Here is a 23,503-nt window from a genome sequence, read left to right on the forward strand (position 1 = left end):
GGCCCCTTGTCGCAAGAATCTGTGCACAATTCCTGGAAGCTGAAAATTTCCCAGTTCTTCCATGGTCTGCATACTCATCAGACAAGTCATCCATTGAGCACGTATGGGATGCTCTGGATCGACGTGTACGACAGCGCGTTTCAGTTACCGCCAATATCCAGAAAATTCGCACAGCCATTAAAGAGGAGTGGGACAACATTCCACAGGCCACAATCAACAGCCTGATCAACTCTATGCGAAGGAGATTTGTCGTGCTGCATGGGGCAAATGGTAGTCACACCAGATACTCACTAGTTTTCTGATCCATGCCCCTACCTTATTTTAAGGTATCTGTGACCAACATATGCATATCTGTATTCCCAGTCATGTAAAATCCATAAATTCGGCCCAACTAATTTATTTGAATTGACTGATTTCCTTATCTGAATTGTAACTCAGTAAAATATTAAAAATTGTTGCATGTTGCGTTTATATTTTTGTTGTGTATATAACTCTTATTTTATCTTGTATCTTGTATTCAACATAATACCATATGTTGTTCTTGTCTACAACTGTTCTGAACTTTCATGTATTTCTACGTTTTATGTGGAACCCAGGAAGAGTAGCTGCTGTATGTGCAGTAGCTAATGGGGATCCTAATAAACTAAACAGCCTCTTATCTCAATTTGTTTCAGTTACTCCCATAAATCTATGTCTTTATACTGAAAAAAGCCCCCTGGTGATTTTCTGATGAAAGGAATAGATTACAAAGTGCAGTACAGCATGTCCTGAAAATGCAGTGAGGACATCCATTTGATATGAAGCTGTTCTTTAGTATAAAATAGGTCAACCCGTGGAATATAAATAATGAGTTTCAGAGGGACTGGACCAAATGCACCAGTTTACACAAAAAACTGGCATGTGAGGAAGAGCGCAATGTAACTTACAAACCTCTGGACGATGCAGTGCTTCAGAGATAAGAATTTTCAATGAAAGATCATTGTATGAAGCTCAAACTCCACCGATAATCTTAAAGACACACCTACAGTATTCATGGGAAGAGTTTGAAAAAACAATTCAATTGTGGCTTCTGTTCTAATGAGGTAACAGATGAGAGGTACCAGATATCACATTTCAGATAATATTCCTAAAAGTCAACACTCCCCTGTTCCATCTTAAGGAGACAGGGTAATCATACTCCTTTATATAGAGTGCATGGCCCACAAGATACTGCCTTGAAAGCAAATCAAACATTCAACTGGCGTTACAGTGCCACAAGGCTCAATCCCACACAATAGGTAGGCAGTAACACCCAACTTATTGTCCCGGGTTAACGTCAGCATAAAACATCTCAGATGACCCCAACAAGGTAACAACACATTCGCTACTGGTCACTCACTGGTCTGTCCAATTCAAAAGGTAGAAGAATAGGCTTGCTCTTCTACCCATCTCTGAATTCTTCAAACAACTCTGGCTACAAAGTCCTAAGTAGCCTACATATGACAGATAGAAGAACCAAACCTACACCTCACTGAACAAAACACACGGTGTTTGTCATCAAGGTTACCTTTTGGAACGTCTGAGCCTGGCCCTGCTGAGAAAGTGTGGCATGGTAAAATTGGAGAGAACCGTCCACAGACTGGAGTCCGACATTGTGCCAAAGTCATGCCAGCCCCTTCCAGGAAGCGGGACGTGGACTGAGGGTCTCAAAAGACCTGGCGATGAGAAGCGCCGGGTGTCATGGACATGGGGGGTGACCCGTCCCCTACAACAACAGTCCCGGCGACAAGCGCCAATACTCGAACAGCCCCCATCCTCCTCCAAGGCTCCAAACTTACTCTGCTGCTCGGACACATCTGCAGCCAGCTGCGGCATACACACACACTGGCAGAGTGGACACTGCAGCGTCCTTTAATTGCAGTCCCAAAAAAACGAAAAATAAAAGAAGTACTCCAGGGAACACTTTGTTTGATTCAGGTCAGCTTATAAGCCTCTACGACCTGGATATGACACCTTATAAAAGATGACTTTTGCTTTTCCTTTCTCTGTGCATTTGTTTCCAGATCCCATACAGTCACTCACCCTGCTCTCTCTCTCTCTACCAGCTCAACATGCTCCATATCATGTAACAGGCGGCATCTAGCATTCCGCGTCCCGAGCGCAGGGGGGGGGGGGGGGGGGGGGGATGTGTGTGAGTCAGAGCAGTGCTGCATCACCAGCAGACATTGCGGTACATTCACAGCTTTCGCAATCTGGCTCCCCTCCAAAATGCCTCATGGGCTGGCCGATCTTAAGCAGGTCCTGTTTGAAATGGAAATGCTGTGCTTTTCCACGAGTGTCCTCTATTAAGGCAGTCAGGCTTCCCCTCTCTCTTCTACAGTTCCTCCTACAGTTTGTTCTTAAGCAAGCAGTGAGACAGAGGCTGACTCACTTCATGACAGACAATCTCATCTTAACTCCTGCCACCCTTTGATCCCATTGTCTCATCTTAAAGGAAGATAACAAGCCAAATACAGGGGACTATAGATAAACAAATGGGTCAGATAAGACACCCATGCACACACATACACGTACACACAGACATGGGCGCGCGCACACACACGTGCAAGCACTCACACAGACTGGCACACATACACACAGTCTTGGCAGTCGGCTGAGATCAGCTTGCACGTTTGTTTGTGATAAGGGGGGCTAGGCAGGCAGTTGGGTAGGAGGAGAGGCATGCAGCCACACACACCACAGCAGATAGCATGGCATGACGGGGAGTCAACAGTGATCTCAGCCAGGTTCATGTTACACTGTGTATGCTCCACCTGAGGAGCCTTGGGAGATACATAACACTCCCTGAGGGGAAATAGTGACACCCATTGACACCCAGTCAGGGACACAGAATGGGATCCAATCACAGGACACAGGCATTGATTGCCAACTGATGCAGTGCTCCAAACAGTGGCCAAAGTCCAACGTCCAGACAGTTTTTCCTGGAACCACGTGACCTGGCCAGGAAGTACTCCTGGCCCTATCTATAGATAGTCTAGCTATAGACACTGTAGCAAGTCCCTGCAATGAACACAAAAAGATCATCGTTCGGTCATACAAATCAGGTTCAATCAAATTACCTGACCAAGAAAAACTCTGCGCTCTGGTCAGACCATGTGCTTTCAGAGAGCTCTAGCCAATAGTCAGAACCATTGCTGATAAAGACACATGCTCTGTAAAACCCCAGGGTCCCTCGTCAGGACCTGTGATAGAACACCTTCCTAAAATGTGAAGCAGTGATGCTGACGTCAGGTACAGGCCTCCCAGCCCCCCCTCAGAGCTCTGTGTCCCGGTAGAGCGATGTGACAGGCCCAGCGCAGCACTAATTATGGCCCTGCTCTGCTTCTGTGCTCCAGATAAGAGGGTGATTTCAAAGGCACAACCATCGTTAATGGTAAACTGGTTCAGTTATTAGATAGATATGCGCAGACTAGTCAGAAGATCAATTTGAGGTTACAATTTATTGGAAGCGCATTTAAATGATGTCTGTAGAGGTGCACTTTAAAACTGGTGGTTTATAGATTTTTAAAACATTGATGTTTCTGCAGTCCGTCAGACATCAACAGATATTCTGTTGGTTACACAATGTTATTAAAATGTGAATAAATATATTTTAATGATAAATAAACTATATGGGAAAGCTGTTACATTCTGATTGGTGTTGACTTCAAACTACAGTTTACTACAAAACTTTGACTCAAATATACTGGAATATGCACATAATAGAAACATTGTGTCAGTACATTAGACTAAAAGGAAGGACTAATAAGAAAGGAAGTGTTCTGGTTTGATGTGCTAATTCTCTTGCCCATAATTTACAGTAATGGGTTTCAAAAATTTTGGGGGAAATTATACATTCTGTGCAGCACAGCAATTAGCCGAGTCGAGTAATCTCCCCTAATTCATTAATCCTGATTAAAGTTCACCATGTTCTCTGGAATCACTGTGAAACATTATTGTCTTGATGGCTGATATTACACATGGGGGAATTCTGACTGACACCAGATACTTGACTTCAAAGGCTTTATTCTGAAGCTGGATTAGCTGATGGATACCCAGCCTGCCCTTGCTGGTTAGCCTTGCAAGTAATTATATCCTTTTCTCATTGACTGGTTAGCATTAGCAAGCTACTATAGCAACTAAGATTTGCCTTTTGTTTCTTAACGGGTAGACATGACCTGATTACCAAACCTGTTAAACTTGTTGTAGCTAGTAAAACAAATTCTAACAGGGCAATATTGTAGAATAAATGTACAAAGTCAAACTGGAAAAAAAACTAGCTAGCAGTAGCAGCTAACGCTAAGATAGCTCTGACAAGCATGCTCATGTCTGAGGGGTTCACTAGTCAGTGTGTAGACCTTCCCATTGGATACTCACAGTGTGACACTAACAGTAACCAGGAGACAACAAAAGACATAATTCAATTACACATTACAGTTCAGGTCATCAACTACGGAGTGAAATTTCATATAAACAAATATATGCCAACATTTTACAAAATGCAGATAGGAGGAAAGACTAGCATCAAAGATGTGATGATTTTTTGGAGATTAGCCACTTTCCTATAAAATTCTCAATTAAGATATTTTCTAGTTTCAACTATGAACAGTATGCTACTACTGTACGGCATAAATGTTGCAATCTTTGTGGAAGTGAATAACTTGAATGTTAATCTACTGTTCTTCTCAATGGAACTGTAAGAGTGTAGTTAGCAGCACAATGTGGTCAGGGGTGACGCGAGGGGGCATTCTGCTACCTATTGATCGACAATTCTGTCTTTCATACTGTTTGTATATTCACAGTTGAAAACGTGTCTGGTGTCAACACATGCACCGCCAATGGATTTATAAAAAAGTATAGCATACTATATAAAGAATATTAATGTCCATAAAATATGACATGAGTCCACTCCAAACGTCACAAAACAGTAACCACGACAGCATTTATACTACAAAGGTTGTTATCAATAAAACATGAGCATGAAACTGATGCACACATGTGAATAAATATAGAAATATGAATAATTTCAGGAATTTAGAATGGATACCGCCTCTACCGTGTTCTCTTGAACTTGACTAATTCAAGTCATCTGTAGCCTATCAATCACACAAGAAAAACAGCATGTTTTCCAGAAAGGATGAACTCCTTTTCCTTTTGTTCTGTCCTTCTCATTACAACCAAAGAACTTGGTATAAGAGGCTGAGAAAATTAGGGGTCATGTAAACATTAACGAGCCAAAATGGCAAATACAACAAAAGTAGGGTTCGGGCTCAATGACCCAGTTGAATATGCGAAACCAGATGAACCTACTCCAGGAACAAAAGGCTGATTCACGGCGGCTCGCCATGCGACACATCAAGAGACAGTGAAGAGGACAGTGTGACCTGCTATCTCTGACATCATTAGTGTGCTACGCAGAGAGGATTTAGGGAGAGAGAGAAGTGAAGGAAACACTCAGGGAGACAGCCATACCACCCTGCCCCCTCCTCCTGTCACTCCTCCAGATGATACAGACTCCATTTGAAGTCTTGACATGCATCAGCCACAGTAGCAAGAAGCACAGGCCCATTTGACCAGATACAGTATGTTCCATGTGAATCCATTTTGCTATTGGCCAACATGAGCGGTATGTAGCGCACCTAATTTTGGGGAAAGGGTGGGGGAGTGTTGATCTAAGGTTTCAGTTGGCTCCGAGGTTGAAAGGACTTAACTTACTTGGATGGTTGGAAGGTCAAGGTCATATGGTTGACGGCTAAAACAAGAGGTATAGAGCAAACAGTAATGGAAAAAAGGTATGCAACATTGTGACCTAAAAATCACTGTATGACCCCTTTCTTTCAAGTGCATTTTCTAATAAATCAATCAAGCATGGGGATTCTGACCATTCCCCACTTTGAAGAATCGTAAAATGCCACGAATCCTTCTTTGCACTTGAAAGAGAAGCCTCAAAACCAGACTATAGAAAAGGAGTAAGAGGAAGGAGGTGACACTAAGAACATTATATAAGCACTCTATCCTCTTCCATCAAAGCTGCACCAAAGGAAACCGATTTCAGAGAGGAAAAAAAACACCTTTCTGTTATGACAAACTAATGATCGCATGGAATATCGACTCAAACCTTTCACAGTCCAGCATGGATTTTCCTCAACCCACAAATATAAAATTAACATGATGGTCAAAGAAGCTCGTGACGCTTACCTCCAAAAATGAAATGCGTGCAACGGGCTGAGAGGGCTGCAAGGACTTGTGGGTGTCGGGCTCAAGCTTCGGGGAGTGAGGCTGGAAGTTAAAAGTAAGTTTTGTAAATAGTGATTCCTTTAGCGCGCTGTTTGCACAGGACGGACAATGGCTACTTTCACTTATAAGCCCTGTGAAGTGATTTGGGCTGATGTATGCAGTCACATACCCTGTTCTGCTAGCTAGCTGACATACATTAACCACAGAGGAGCAGCAGCACAGCTTTGAAATGAAACTAAATTGTGTTTTGGAAATAGGTTACCAAGGCACTTGTCTGTTCACGCAACACAGGTTTAGCATCTTTGAGGATTAGAGACTTTGTTTGGTCCTTGAGGCTTTCTAGGCTTAAGTGATTATCATAAAAAGCATCCATACTACGCACACACACACACGCACACACACAGGAGGTGGAGAGTGAAACCTGAAACAGGCGCACAGTGCAACCAAACCCTACTTGAAATCTGAAGGATTACCCAAGGCTATGAGAAAACAGAAAAAAAAAAACTCTATAGTAACTTCACTGGCAAGGAAAGAAAGCTCACTTCTTAAAGATGTTTACTTTACATGTGAAGGATGTCATTCAGCCCTCCAAACCGCTGCCTGTTTACTTTGTGTAAATCAAGTAGAAAAAAAAGTCAGACTTTTGCCTGCTATCATGGCACTTAGTAGACACAATCAAAATGTATTAGCAAATAACACAGTGCATCTCAACAGTATCAGTAGTCCACGATTAAACACTAGTATTGTTCCATAGAGCAACAGAATTGACCTTCCTGTCAGTAACGACACTGAACTGGATCTATATTAGATGCGTAGGCTACGTATATGCCGACTTAGCAATACCTAAACTTGCGCTAGCAGAAGTCTCGGAGGACGCAAACAAACATGTGCCTTGGTGACCCGAGAGAACCCAATCGACTGCCTTCGCAAGTCATTACACAAAGAACTAATCTGTGTGATGTGCAACAGGGACACAACAGGGCCATAACAGAGTGCTTGTTGTTTGGGTCTCTGGCCCAGCAGATTACTGTCACTGGTAGCAGGCAGGATCTGTTATCCAACATAAAAACAAGGCCTTGGGTATAAGGCCACTCCACTGCCCATCAACTTATTGATCATGCGTCATAAAAGCCTGCCATTTAATCATCACTGTATTGTGTGTGGGTGTGTCTGTGTGTGTCAGTGGGTTTCATCACAACCAAACAGAGGTTGTGTGGCAGTCCTCTGCTTGACACACACAGCAACACACACACACTCACTGTCCCCGTCACTATCACTACAGAGGATTTTACGTGACACATCCTACTGTGTACACTGCTACAGTGCTGCTGCTGTATGTGGCAATGCTGCATAATGCTAAACGCTCCACAATGCTACTAGCTAGAGAGAAAAGAAAAACAGGAGGTGCAGCAGCAACGGCAGAGACCGTCTGCCGTCTGCTGCAGTGTGGAGCAGTGGTGCGGTCACCACCACAAGAAGAAGATAGGGAAAATACTCACTCCAACGTCAGTCCCGGAATCCTCAGCCTCTCCCGCTGGGCTTTCATGGCTGAACTGTGCTCGCTTGCTCTATGGTGCACATGCTATATTCACACCGCTCAGCCTCAGCCACCCCCCCTTATCCTCTACCCTACACTGAGCCGACAAAGAGCCAGAGCCAGCCACCACCATAGAGGAATGGGGCTAGCCCAACTCTCTCCTCCGACAAAAAGAGGGGGGGAGGGGAAAGAAAAGGGGCAATGACAACACCGCAGCTTGTTTCAGGTCCTTCCACCACGTTCCACCTTGAGGCTGTCCGAGGAGATCGCCAGCCTGAGGTGGGAGAGAGGGAAGGAGGGTACGGAGGCAGGACAATACCCCCTTTTCCCCCTCCCCTCACACACACACTCCCCCCTCCACTTGGCAAACACACACACACACACACTCGGGCTCGCTCATTCGCGTCCCCTCCTCCACTGACTGGGGATTCACTACAGCAACAGCAGTACTCAGAATATATTCATCCTATATGCTGCTCTTCTCATCCTCTATGCGGTCTATCCTTTCCATCACATCATCATGACACCACAGGGTGTCCCCTCAGCACACAATGTTACTGCAGGGCTGCATTCATTTCCATATCGCCTCCATTCAAAACCACCACATGAAATGCACTCAGAGTGATGTCATACTAGAAAATGTGCACCCTACGTAAGTCATTTCAAACAGATATTCAGAATAAAGCAATGGATGAAAAGCAGTCATTTTCAGGGAGTCCAAGTGCATACCTCAGAGAGGTAATAAGCGGGAAGATCCCCCTACCTACCCCCTCCCTCCACCACTGCAGTGCTTTAGTACACCCCTGGGGCAAGTGCTTATTCACCGATAACACACACCCTGACGTGTATCACACGCTACTTACTGTTGTACAATATGTATTGTGAAATAATCATGATGTACTGTATGTAACATATACTGAATCAATAACTACATTATTGATAGTCTGTCATGATGATATACTGGAGGATCATTCAGAAAACACCCAGGGAGAGAATATCAGTCGCATCAAAACACACTTCATATTGTGAATATTGGTTACAAGCTGTGCCGTCAAGATGTCTGTAGTCTCAAACTTTTCTCTGGAAGCACATTTTTATAGAATGATGAGAAAGACGGAGAGAAAGCACCGGCCAACAGTACAGTCAACGGTTTCCAGGACTACTTCCAAACAGCCTATCACAGAGTGCACAGCGCACCAGACAGAAAATGCACTAATGCCGCACTCAATGGTTTATTACCAGGAGCCAGGTTCTAGGAACTAAGCACTACTGCAGATGACAGAGAGCATTGCATCAGCTTCAGCTCAATCAGTAGCACAGGCAGGCGGACAGGCACTAGCTTAACTGGGGTGTGATAAGAGGAACCAGTTATGTACCTCTACTTCTGCAGAACACGGGCAATGCAGGCCTCATACACTATATGACCAAAAGTAAGTGGACACCTGTAAGTCGAACATCTCATTCCAAAATCATGGACATTAATATGGAGTTGGTCTCCCCTTTTCTGCTATAACAGCCTCCACTCTTCTGGGAAGGCTTTCCCCTAGACGTTGGAACATTGCTGCGGGGACTTGCTTCCATTCAGCCACAAGAGCATTAGTGGGGGTGTTAGCGGGTGTTGAGGTCAGGGCTCTGTGCAGGCCTGTCAAGTTCTTCCCCACCAATCTCAACAACCATTTCTGTATGGACCTCGCTTTGTGCTCAGGGCATTGTCATGCTGAAACAGGAAAGAGCCTTCCCCAAACTGTTGCCACAAAGTTGGAAGCACAGAATCGTCTAGAATGTCAATGTATGCTGTAGCGTTAAGATTTCCCTTCACTGGAACTAAGGGGCCTAGCCCGAGCCATGAAAAACAGCCCCAGACCTTTATTCCTCCTCTGCCAAATGTTATAGTTGGCACTACGCATTCGGGCAAGTAGCGTTCTCCTTGCATCCGCCAAACCCAGATTCGTTAGTCGGACTGCCAGATGGTGAAGCGTGATTCATCAGAGAACGCGTTTCCAATGCTCCAGAGTCCAATCGCGGCAAGCTTTTCATCACTTCAGCCGATGCTTAGCATGGTGAGCGTGCGGCTGCTCGACCATGGAAACCCATTTCACGAAACTCCCGACGAACAGTTCTTGTGCTGGCGTTGCTTCCAGAGGCAGATTGGAACTCAGTAGTGAGTGTTGCAACCGAGGACAGACGACTTTTACATGCTTCAGCACTTGGCGGTCCACTTCTGTGAGCTTGTGTCTCCTACCACTTCGCGGCTGAGCCATTATTGCTCTTAGACGCTTCCACTTCACAATAACAACACTTACAGTTGACCGGGGCAGCTCTAGCAAGGCAGAAATTTGAGGAACTGACTTGTTGGAAAGGTGGCATCCTATGACGGTGCCACGGTGAAAGTACGATCTCTTCAGTAAGGCCATTTTACTGACAATGTTTGTCTATGGAGATTGCATGGCTGTGTGCTCGATTTTATATACCTATCAGCAACAACTCCAGTAATTTGAAGGGGTGTCCACATACTTTGTATGTACAATACCAGTAAAAAGTTGACACCTACTCATTCAAGTGTTTTTCTTTATTTCTACTGCTTTCTACATTGTATAATAATAGTGAAGACATCAAAACTATGAAATAACACGTATGGAATCATGTAGTAACCAAAAAAAAGTGTTAAACAAATCAAAACGTATTTTATATTTGAGATTCTTCAAAGTAGCCACCCTTTGCCTTGATGACAGTTTGCACACTCTTGGCATTCTCCATACCAACCGACGACTGGAGACAGACATTAATCATACATATGGTGGGTTTGTCATATTGGACATGTCATAAATCACCAACACGCTGCCCAACGAGACTTATTGAAATATTATTTGACAATGCTGGAGATATGCATCAATAAGGCATTATTTCAATTACAATCTCTCATGTGTAACCAACTCAGAAAGAGTACAGTGAAAATGATCTCCCCACTCAGATTTTCTGTGTTGCTGTACCCTACTTTCTCTCCATTGTACCTTTTACAAATAGGTGCAGCTGGCCTGTATTTGCGGTACAGAACAAACACAGGAAATGGCTGCCTATGAACACAAAGAATGGGAGAGGAGGCTAGAGGGGGCTTTAGTTGACCCAAGAACCCATGCGATTGTGAAGTAGCCAGTTGTCAAATGACACTGTTGAAGTGTTTTCCAAAACTCTAGACCCAGAAGCAAACCAGGGCCAATGGCCATACAATTATACAGCTCACTACTCTGTGGGCTTAACCTCAACTGGAAATCCAAGCACATCACAAATAAAAGGTGATACCTTAATGTCCCTGTTAGGATTCAACCCTATAAATCTAAACCACCACAGCAAGTAAGCGCTGTGAGCTTGGCTAGCGCTCCAATTGCACAGCATATGCATTAGGATCATTGAGATGTGCCGAGTGTCTCAGTTTCAAACACTTACGTGTGATTTATTTCTAGTTATTTAATTGTACCACGCACAAGCCTGCAAGTCATTAAGGTCGCCCTATAAATAGAAGACAAACACTAAACGTAGATGACTGGAAATCAAACCTCTGATCTATTTTGAGTGTACACACAACAAATTGTCTTGAACTGCCCTTATTCACTTTTCATTGTAAAAGCTGTAGATTTAAATCCTAGCTTTGTTTGGGAATGTCAACAAGACCATCTTGTTCAGTACCTACATTTTATTACCCAACAAATGTCATCTATTCCATAAATAGGTCAACACTGACATATTCTTCAAAACAACATTCAGGAAAAAGAGGGCAATATGTGACCCCAATGATGTCACGATGCCATCACCATTGATGCCAGAGGATTTATGACATATTTGTCATAAACCTCAACTTTTTCTACAATTTCTCTTCTTAAAAATCTGAAATTTGAGCCTAACCACACTGCTAACCTTATGCCTAACCCTAACCTTAAAAGATGACAAATAAAAGCACTTTTTTTTTGTGGCTGTGCATCTAGTGGGAAACTCCAAAGACACCACGTTCGCCTTCGAAGGTGGTCCCCAGCCATGCACCCATCTATTAGTTTAGGGGTTCCTAAACTTTTTTGGCAAACCCGTTTTCTGCAGATATCTTTTTAAATGTGCAACCCCCCCATAAAAAAAAGTGATGTAATCAACGGCCAATGTTTACTTTTGATGATGTTCTTCTCCCCCGTCTGATTCAGTGCCTGGTCTTGTCTACTCAGTTCTAATGAGACTTTTGGGCATTGTAGAGGGAAACAGAAGACAAATACGTGTTCCTGAGAGCCTTAACTTTGAGTGATGGGGTCATAATATTTTGTAACTTAAACCGTTCAAAAAGATAGAGCCACATTTGTAGGAAGAAAACAAACTACTCTTTTTTTTACAACCTCATCTAGTGGCTACTGAAGGTTACTGACATAACCCAGTTCTATGAATCAAGCACAATTTTTATTTGTATTATTTTTTTCTTCATAGTTTCTCTCGCAACCCCATTTTCAAATCAGGCGACCCCATATGGGGGTCATGACCCCTAGTTTGGGAAATGCTGTATTAGTGGGTGATCTCTTTGTGGCTCCCTTCTGCTGCACTGGCAGGTCGAGCAGCATGGTGTCAGAGTCAAATCCTTCCCCCATAATAAAGCATGCCACACAGACCAATCAGAATAGGCATGAAATACACAGGAGATTGATGTCCAAAGCTGAAGAGGACCATAACATTCTCACATGAAACAAATAGCTGGGTGATTCCTTTTGTGTTTTCAAATCACACTTTATATTGAGGATTTTCCTGCATTCATAAACAGGGAAAGGGGGAAAGGGGGATACCTAGTCAGTTGTACAACTGAATGCCTTCAACTGAAATGTGTCTTCCGCATTTAACCCAACAACTCTGAATCAGAGAGGTGCGGGGGGCTGCCTTAAAAGGTACTGTTGGTGCAAATACAGTTGACGCCATTCACCTATAATCCTAGTTTTCCTGCTGTTACTTTGCCCTAGCCTGCAGACAGACGTGGCAACTGACTTAATCCAATCTGGATCCCTTTCAGGGCCAGTTTCCAGGTACAAGTTGCCCTCAGGCACAGATCTAGGATGAGCTTATACTGCGTAACTCCTTACCTTAACATTTGAGGGAGGAAACACAAAACTGATCTGAAGGTCAGCCTCTAAGGGGCAGGTTCATCCTGCTCCATATACCAGGTGGTAAACAGCAGTGTTTAAGGCTGGCAACCTGCCACTCAAGTATAAGGTCACAGTCTTTTCAGTAATTCATTAAATATATGCCATCCAAGGCACATGCATTCCCACAACAGACACCATAAACCCTAGTGATCATAACCCTATAGTATCTATAAACCTATAGTGATCATAACCCTATAGTGTCTATCAAACCTATAGTGTCTATAAATCCTATAGTATCTATAAACCTATTGTCTATAAATCCTATAGTATAGTATCTATAAACCTATAGTGATCATAACCCTGTAGTATCTATAAGCCTATAGTGTCTATAAATCCTATAGTATAGCATCTATAAACCTATAGTGTCTATAAATCCTATAGTATAGTATCTATAAACCTACAGTGTCTATAAATCCTATAGTATCGACTAACCTAGTGGCGATAACGTCAGTCTTTTCTTCACATTCTGTACATGATTTTCTTTATGTTTCCTCAGATGATTTCTTCAACAATTAAGTTGCCTGGCAGTCAGTGATAAGCATGTGTCTTGTTTTATTTGTATCAATTCACTAGGGGCAATGGAGGGCAGTATAGATATTACAGACACTAGTACCGATACCAATTTTGCACTGGTTTGTTAGGTTACAAACATTGACCCTTAAAATGCCATTTTTTTTCTCAAGTGCCCGATGAAGTTATCTTAGGCAGCTATTTAAATTCAAAACAAAATGGTTTGCTTCTAATTGGGACTATTTTCATATGAATTTACAGCTTCTTGGCTGATATCTTTTAAATTCTTGAGAGTATCAGCAAATAGGAGCATGAGAACGAAAAATGGAACTATGGACTCAAAAGATGGCGACATGCACTCCTTGATCCGTCAGCCATTGTTGAAAGTACACAACTCCTTTGTGGAGGCACAACATGCCAATTGTTTACACATGTGGTTGTGGATGTTTAGTATAAGAAACAGATTTACTCACAAACTTCCTCTTCTTGGAAGACTCAGCTCTTTCTAAAAATAAAATAATAAGAAAAAGATCATTAGGACAAATAAATAAAATGTTTACACAGTGACACAGAATCGTTGTTAAACAGCATGACATAAAACCTGAAGAAAACATGTTTAAAAAGTTAAATGGATGTTAAAAAAAAATAATAATCAGGTCATATATTGATATTCATTAGACAGTGCTGACTGTCTCACTAGCCTGTCCCGGGACAATGGATGTCCTTTGTTTTAATTAGCTACATAGCTGCGGTATCCTTGCCACTTAAATGGATGTGCATTATTTGTCATTGTCAATTAAATAACAAATAAAAGAGATGACGTGTGCACTCACTTGCATGCTCGCACACACACACCACCCTGTCTGAGTGTCCGTTTATCCACTCTCAAAGCATGACTTCACTTTCTTGGCTGACCCAGATTGAGTCCCTCAAGACAAAAAGCACTGAGTCACACAGTTAATAATGAAACAATTCAAAGAGCACGCAATTCACACTCTCAAAGGCCATATGTAAATCACAGAATAATTGTGCCTCAAAAGACAAGGCTCTAGACTAACTTTTTCCCACTGGTGCGACCGACTTCATGAGTTGATTGCACCAGCAACATGACTTGGTCGCACCAACTCTTCGCAGCTGCACGGTGACAATGGCCTGACCTGTGTCCTATAATGTATCTGCATTCCATACAGAACCAGGCTAATAATAAATAGCAATCTTTTAAATTAGCATGCCCTTGACATTCAGGTAAATTTGCCAGTGGCACACTGAAAGCTACTAGCCCAAATAAAAATAAAACTGGCCAGAGAAAGCGGATGATGCACACATCATTTAAATGTTATCTTTATAATAGTGATGGGGGAAAACATTGACACAGTTACATGTCAAGATATTATTTCTGACAATGTATCATATCGTATAGTTGACAGTATCGCAATACTATTTTTGCGCTTGTTTGCTGTACCTGCATCAAAACTCCAGTATTTTTGCCTTATAGCTTGTTCTCCATCTTTTTAAAGAGAGAGAATTTTTTTTCAGCACTTTTTTCCCCCATGACTGTTCAAAACTCGTTTTCTCATGGCTCTCTTGTTCCTCTGCAGGAACTGCAATATGTTTGGAACATCGAATTGCAATAAAATCACAGTATCAAATCGCAATACATATAGAATCTTAAGAATCACAATACATATCGTATCGGCACTGAAGTATTGTGATAGTATCATGAGGTACCTGGAAATTTCCAGCCCTACTTTATATTGAGTTACCCTCCATACACAAATCATTTAATTTGAAATTTACATTGATTGTTTGGAGGGAATAAAAATATAACCTTTGCACAATCTCAAAAAGGGTGTTGTTTTTTTGCGATTTTGAACAGGGTCCTATGAAATCAGTTTTATCTTTTGGTAAATTCAGTTTTCCAGGTTTTATTTATCCCAGTTTCGGAGTTTTCCTAGTAGTGGTGTTTTTGTACTGTACAATATAGGCTACATGTGATGGCAGAGTTTGCTAAACAAATGCCCCGCAATACAAATCATCATGATATCATTCTACCAGGTAGGCCTACTTTGGAGTCAACATTTAATTGCAAAGGTTTTTGGGGAAAGCCTTTAGAAACAATCGTTCAAACAGCTCATGATGACTAAAATGCGTATCGCAAAGATTCAACCAAGACTTCGGACCAAACTTTTGAATACCTGGTCTGCCTACCCATTGTTGCATACCCATTGCGGTTTGAATAAATCTTGATAAAAAAAATTAAAACACGTGACCAGGTAAAAAAATAAATAATTATAATAATAATTCACTGGCACCATAGCAACTAAGATTTTGTTGTTGTTGTACTGACACTGTTTTGGTCACCGTTTTGAGCCCTAGAAGAGGAAAAATGTCTATTGCTTGATCATTACAATCGTAGACAAAGCTTTTCTCAGGAAAACAATTACACAAGCTACAGTACTCTCCCCCGGAGGTTGTACTGTATTGCAGCAGTCCCTGCAGTGGGGGAAAACATTAACAATACTTTCATTGATTGCCCAGGGGAGTGGATTAGGCACTTTGATCCGTGCCAGCTCTGTATTTACTGTACCCGTCAATGAACGTGAAAAATGTCATAAGCGTTTGCGTAAATGTTTTTCCTGATTGTTTTTCTTCCATCAATTGTAATGCATCTCAATATGTTTAATTACAGGCTGTTGAATTCATAGATATCATATATTGGACAAAGTAGCTCTATTCCCAATAAAGATTCAAGTCAGTATATCATACAAGTAATGTGTCCATCATTATACACAGATGAAAGACTGCACCTTTAAAAAGCAGGCCTCTATTGTGTACGACACGTGTTGAAAATGCATCAAAAGTGAATAGAATAAGAGATTTCCCAATAATGCACATCGACAGTAGCTCTGCAGTCTGCACTTGGGGGAAAATGTAATAGTATTAATATACCAGTAGAGGGGAGCATTTACAATAAAGTAGTACTGTCATTTTCTGATGTATGCACTGGCTGTCTGGGGACTGCTGCTGTGAATGTGTGTACTGACTAAACCACAGCCTGCAGTTACACAGAGCAAGTGAACACAATATATTTGAACTGGGACTGTGGAAATGCACTGAAGTGAACATAAAAGGACTTTTGCACATTTGAACACATCTCAAATGCACTTACGTGGTGTCAACTCGATTGGAATTTTCCATTCAATTGCATTCAGATTCCGTGGAGCAACAAGAATCCCCACTACCACACACGGAGATGACAGGACTAAAACCCACAATTCCATTTGTAACGTGTTTCATTCCTAATCCTTTCACCAGTATGTCATTGCACTAAACTGCCATAGTCAAGATACCTAAATGAACTATGGTTGAACAAATACATAAACAGCACGCCAAGGGTGAGGTCCTTTTGTCTTAGAAATGAGACAGCAGAGAGTTTAAAGAGGGAGGTGTTTAAAGGGTCTTCTAGTCAGTAGAAAATTAACTAAGCCCCTCTCCCCGTGGCCATCAAATTAGAGCTTGATGGCTCCTGTGGATCCAAGCTAGCATTTCATAGGCTAACGTGACTGTGGTTCACGCTAAGTACCAGAAGGGAATAAGTTAAGCTATTGTGAATTCTAACCAATGACAGCATAGCAAATCATTGCGGGTGTCTACTGTCTGATCTAGCTGGTTCAGTGGCACACACGGCAACGAAAAATCTTGGTAAAACCTGTGGCGATTACTTTTAAGATTAAAACATGTGTCATGAGTCATGACTGCCAGCAGAGAAGAAATATCTTGCCCATGGAGAGAAGCACAAGACTGAACTTAATAGGGGAAATTCTAGAAAGTTGAGTTAACACTAATGTTTGAGTTGCCAATAGACAGCGGGTAGCATCATTTGTCTGATTCCTTGTAATAAATGGTATGGGAATAATAATGCATTTTATTTTGTGAAGTGGTTTTCATGTACAAACAACACATTTTCAGTCACCTCCTTGTCTGAAGGACAAGTGGATAAACAAGTTAATGTCAAGCCCTGCATGTTGTTTCAAAAGTCTCAGAATGTAGGCTTACACTGAACACCACACATTGGCTGCTACTGTAGGCTGAATGATAGAACAGCTATTTCCATGTTAAAATGTTATGGGATGCATTTTCTCCATTATTTTGATGGTTGGCCACTCTGGTAGGCCTACATTATGATCAAATAGCCACAGTAGTCTACTTGACCACTTAAAACTGTACTGCCTCAGTGGTTCACAGTAAACACACGCTGGAAGTTGCACAGAATTTTGACTTCCCCATATGGTGTGAAGACACATCAAAGTGTGACATTGTACTCATGAGCACAAACGGAGAGTGGTGGTGAATGAAAGTGGCTGGGTTGAGAGAAGAGACAATGTGCCCGAGACGGCGCACCTCGTCTGAGTTTGTCATGCCTCTGAACTCCCAGACCACCACACTGAACAGCAGTCAAACTTTCTGATACTAGACAATTGCAGTGGACAACATTCAAAGTGAACCCTCAAAGTTGAGCACAAATAAACTGTCAATATTCTCCATAGAGAAGGCATACTTTATCGGAAAATGCTAGACGGCAACAGTGAGTAACATTCAAAGTGAACCCTTAATGTTACACATGAATTAGTCCCCTGTTGATACAAGTGTACAAAAAGCTAAGGGTAAAAGACTGATGTAATCTTTGGTTTACACATGAATTGTCTGAGAAACTACAGGGAATAAATGTTCCTTGGGCTAAGGTCAGACGGAATGATTCTACATCTGATTGGCATTCACTCAGATATTTGAAAAATTCTAGATTAAGGAGAATTATTCTGTGATTTCCACATTTTGTTAGGTTACAGCCGTATTCTAAAATATATGTTTTTTTCCCCCACATCAATCTACACACAATACTCCATAACAACAAAGCAAAAATAGATATAATTTTGGGGAAATGTTTACAAATGTATTAAAAATAAACTGAAACTGTATTCAGACCCTTTACTCAGCACTTTGTTGAAGAACCTTTGGCAGCGACTACAGCCTCAATTCTTCTTGGGTATGACGCTACAAGCTTGGCACACCTGTATTTGGGGAGTTTCTCCCATTCTTTTCTGCAGATCCTCTCAAGCTCATAGCCACACAGCTATTTTCAGGTCTCTCCAGAGATGGTAGATCGTGTTCAAGTCCGGGCTCTGGCTAGGCCACTCAAGGACATTCAGAGACTTGTCCCGTGACACATGGCATTCAGGCCAATGAGTTACATTTTGGTTTCATCAGACCAGAGAATCTTGTTTCTCATGGCTCAGTTGGTAGAGCATGGTGTTTGCAACGCCAGGGTTGTGGGTTCGATTCCCACGGGGGGCCAGCACAGAAATAAAATGTATGAAATTGTATGAAATGTATGCATTCACTACTGTAAGTCGCTCTGGATAAGAGTGTCTGCTAAATGACTAAAATGTAAATGTAAAAATGGTCGGAGAGTCCTTTGGGTGCCTTTTGGCAAACTCCAAGCGGGCAGTCGTGTGCATTTTACTGAGGAGTGGGTTCCGTCTGGCCACTCTACCGTAAAGGCCTGATTGGTAGAGTGCTGCAGAGATGGTTGCCCTTCTTTTATAGATAGGTGTGTGCCCTTACAAATCATGTCAAATCAATTTAATTTACCACAGGTGGACTCCAATTAAGTTACAGAAACATCAAGGATGGTCAATGGAAACAGGATGCATCTGAGCTCAATTTCGAGTCTCATAGCAAAGGCTCTGAATGCTTATGTAAATAAAATATACGTTTTTGGGGGTTTAATACATTGGCAACAATTTCTAAAAACCTGTTTTCGCTTTGGCATTATGGAGTATTGTGTGTAGATTGACAAAGATTTTGTTTTTGACTGAAATAGGCCTGGATCAGGCTTCTTGCAAGTGGTTTGAACATTTTCTGTCAGACAGGACTGAATATGTGTTCTCTGATGGTGTTAAATCTAGTTTCCTGGACATTACAAAAAGTGTACCGCAGTGGTCGATAATGGGACCTGTTCTCTTTAATATTTATGTAAATAATATTGGTCTGTCTGTGAACTTTTAATATTAATCTCTATGTTGACGACACTTACACCTCATCCCTTTAAATTAATTGATTTGGGTATTTCAGCCACACCCGTTGCTGACAGGTGTATAAAAATCGAGCACACGGCCATGCAATCTGTATAAACAAACATTGACAGTAGAATGGCCCGTACTGAAGAGCTCAAATTACTTTCAACGTGGCACTGTCATAGGATGCCACCTTTCCAACGAGTCAATTCGTCAAATGTCTGCCCTGCTTCAGCTGCTCCGGTCAACTGTAAGTGCTGTTATTGTGAAGTGGAAACGTCTAGGAGCAACAAAGGTTGAGCCGCGAAGTGGTAGACCATACAAGCTCACAGAACTGGACCGCCGAGCGCTGAAGCGCGTAGCGCATAAAAATTGTCTGTCTTCGGTTGCAACTCAATACCGAGTTCCAAACTGCCTCTGGAAGCAACGCCAGCACAAGAACTGTTCGTCAAGGGGCCTCCCGAGTGGCGCAGTGGACTAAGGCGTCACTACAGACCCGGGTTCAATCCCAGGCTGTGTCAGAACTGGTCGTGATCGAGAGTCCCAGCGTCGCCCGGGTTAGGGGAGGGTTTGGCCAGGGGTGCTTTATTTGGCTGATAGTGCTCTAGCGACTCCTTATGGCAGGTCGGGCGGCTGCGGGCTGACTTCGGTTGTCAGCGGAACGTCGATTCGTCCGTCACATTGGTGCGGTTGGCTTCCGGTTTAACCCGCCCAGGCGGGTGTTAAGAAGCGTGATTTGGCCTCCCGAGCCCGTTGGGGAGTTGCAACGATGAGACAAGATCATAATTGGGAAGAAAAAGGGTGGCTGGAGTGGTGTAAAGCTCGCCGGCCATTGGACCTCTGGAGTAGTGGAAACGCATTCTCTGGAGTCACCATCTGGCAGTCTGACGGGAGAATGCTACCTGCCCCAATGCACAGTGCTAACTGTAATGTTTAGTGGAGGAGGAATAATGCTCTGGGGCTGCTTTTCATGGGTCGGGGTAGGTCACTTAGTTCCAGTGAAGAGAAATCTTAACGCTACAGCATACATTGACATTCTAGACGATTCTCCGCTTATAACTTTGTGGCAACAGTTTGGGGAAAGCCCTTTCCAGTTTCAGCATTACAATGCCACTGTAAACAAAGCGAGGTCCATACAGAAATGGTTTTTCGAGATGAGTGTGGAAAAACATCACTGTCCGGGCCCTGACCTCAACCCCATTTGGGATGAATTGGAATGGCGACTACGAGCCAGGCCTAATCGCCCAACATCAGTGCCCAACCTCACTAATGCTCTTGTGGCTATATGGAAGCAAGTCCCCACAGCAATTTTCCAACATCTAGTGGAAAGCCTTCCCAGAACAGTGGATGCTGTTATAGCAGCAAAGGGGGGACCAACTCCATATTAATGCCCATGATTTTGGAATGAGATGTTCGACTTGCAGGTGTCCACATACTTTTTATGTGGACACCTTTATGTGCCATTTATTGTATGTATGCCATTTCCCCAACTGTTGACCAGACTATGTTGGAGCTGAAACCTGACCTTGTCAACATTACAGAAAGCCCTGGTTGGTTTAAAACATGTACTTAATGCAGGCAAGACTAAATATATGTTCTGTAGTTCTCGCAAAAATGTTTCAGATAGCCTACATATTTATTCATTGGATTGTTCTCCCATTGATCAGGTTCCTGCCTACAAATATGGGCATTTGGATTTACAAAGACTTAATTGTTTTTAAACATATGGATGAGCTACTTAATAAAGCTACAATTTAAAAGTGGGCTTTTTTTTAAAAAATAGATCTTGACACTCCCTAAATAGCAGGAAGCAGATTATGTAATCAACTTTCCTGCCAGTTCTTGATTATGGTGACACCCTTCACAAGATTGCAGCAGCCACTACTCTTAAACCTTTGTCTACCATAACGCCATTAGTTTTATCACTGGCAACAGTTTTAATACTCACCACTGCATCCTGTCCTCATTAAAGTCCCGTATACCAATTCATTACTCCCTTTTCGTTTACAAAGCCCTACTACACAAGCTTCCAACTTACATAACTTCGTTGCTAACGTACAAAAGAATAAGCTACATAACCTGCTCACAGGATTAGTTAACTCTTGGTCTCGACCAATTTAGGTAAATCCTCCTTTGGTTTTAGTTGTTGGAATAACCTACACATTTCCTTGCATCTTGATTTCCTGGAGCCGCTAGGACAGTTCAGTGCTCTGGTGTTGAATTAATTAATTGAGGATTGCAGTTGTTTCGATTGATTCTAGTAGTTTATTTGTTGAAATTGTGGTGTTGAGGTTGTGCCTGCCTTGTGGTTATTTCAACTATTTTTGTTTTAACTTTTAAGTAAATTGTTCTACCTATTGTGACAAAATGTTTATACTTAGGGCACCATTGGGAATGATACGCCGGTCTCAATAAATAAAAGTTAATAAAAAAAAAATAATAATACAGTCCCAAAATATTTTGCATGTCAGCAGTTAAGTTTTCGAGATATTGGACTTTCAAGAAGCAAAGTGTCACTGGTAGGGTAGTATCCAGATTTTCATATCGTCATACCATCTCTTATTCCGCGATTTATGATATTACCGGCTTAGTACACAAGGGGGTGACAAAAAATGGCAAAAAAATTCCCATTGGGCAAATATTACCAGAATGCTAGCAACATTTGCACAAGTAACAGCATATTTCCATGGTAATTTCCATATGGTAACGAGCGCCAACGAAAATAAACAAATTGTAAAGACATGCATTCCAGCGCATAAATCTATATATATACACTTTACAGGTAGGAGCTACCAAATGTCATTTTTGGTGAGTTTGGACATTTACAAGCTAATGTGAATGAGAGACATTGTGCAAATGAAAATTTTACACATGCTTGTCTAAAGGAAGAACAGTAATGGCTCTGAAGCAGCATGTGCACAGGCTGTGTCTGTGTGGAGTCTGGAGTCGCTAGGGCAACGGGCCTGCCTGCTCTGCTCAGAGAAGGTGGAGGAAAAGACAGGTGAGAACGGAGAGGAGAAAAAAGGCAAGGAAATCAAGATAGCAGCTGTACAAATAACTCCAAAATAACCCAAAATGGCTTTGACTTTTCAAACACGGCAGGAAGCTAACACAATATGATGCCCCATCATCTTACTAATTCAGCCACTTACTTGGTTAACTATCAAGTTAAACTTAGTGGTCACGTTAATGCAGAATTCTGTGTTTTTCATGGAGGAAAAAATATAAAACGCAGATCCAAAATGCTTCTTATTCTAATATCTGCTTGGCATCAGACAAATTTTGCGCTTCAGTTGCACTTCTCCACTCAAATGAGTATTCACAAACAAGAATTCTATTGCTAGAAAGCGCTTTGACTGATGTGTAGCTACTTTTCTCAGTGTAGCCAGCCTACTTTTCTCTGGTAAAATGCAAACTAATTGCAGACAAATGTGGCACTTCAATTGCACTTCCCCACTCGGATGAGAATTCACAAACAGGCATTCTATTGCCAGACAGCGCTTTGACTTTTCTCTAGTAAAATGCAAATTTTACTTGAAACAAAACATTAGGAAATGTAGCTGGCTACATTCTTTCTATGATAAACATTAGAAATATGATGGCCATGCATCGTTTTTGTAAAAAATTACTTACTTTTCCATTGTAAGATAATTTACTTGTGCGGCTACCAGCCAAATAGCGTTGCACTTCTGTCATCTGATGAAAATTAAGCTATTTTCTGCCAAATGTGTTGCACTAATGTATTTTCTGTGAAGGAAAATTATACTTGTACTTCCCTGATCACTCTACTGAAGCAAAAAAACACGACTTTCAATATAAAATGTGACCCCTGTCAATACACAGCTGGACTCACCTGCTCCAGCTTTCTCCGGTTGTACTATTTACAAACAAACACATGACTGGCTCAACTGTTCTGGGGAACTATGGTAAGCTTCATTATGTAAAATAATGTGACAGTTGAA

General features: G+C 42.0%; 1 protein-coding gene across 7 annotated transcripts in view; it reads right to left on the reverse strand.

The window, feature by feature from the left end:
• The window catches only part of LOC106563017 (microtubule-associated serine/threonine-protein kinase 3), a 197,201-nt gene that overhangs the window by 61,259 nt on the left and 112,439 nt on the right, over positions 1 to 23,503 (reverse strand). For 3 of the 7 annotated variants that reach the window (XM_082958135.1, XM_014128199.3, XM_014128202.3), the window contains one exon: positions 13,941 to 13,972. In XM_082958135.1, the coding sequence (XP_082814261.1) occupies positions 13,941 to 13,972 (32 nt within the window). Of the gene's footprint in view, positions 1 to 1,546; positions 2,105 to 6,216; positions 6,298 to 7,754; positions 8,154 to 13,940; positions 13,973 to 23,503 lie in introns of those variants that run through there. The other 4 variants (XM_045689923.2, XM_014128198.3, XM_014128201.3 and 1 more) reach the window with 3 other exon arrangements.

Source organism: Salmo salar, chromosome 11, assembly GCF_965601325.2.
Source record: "Salmo salar chromosome 11, fSalSal1, whole genome shotgun sequence".
In the NCBI taxonomy this organism is placed as follows: Eukaryota; Metazoa; Chordata; class Actinopteri; order Salmoniformes; family Salmonidae; genus Salmo; species Salmo salar.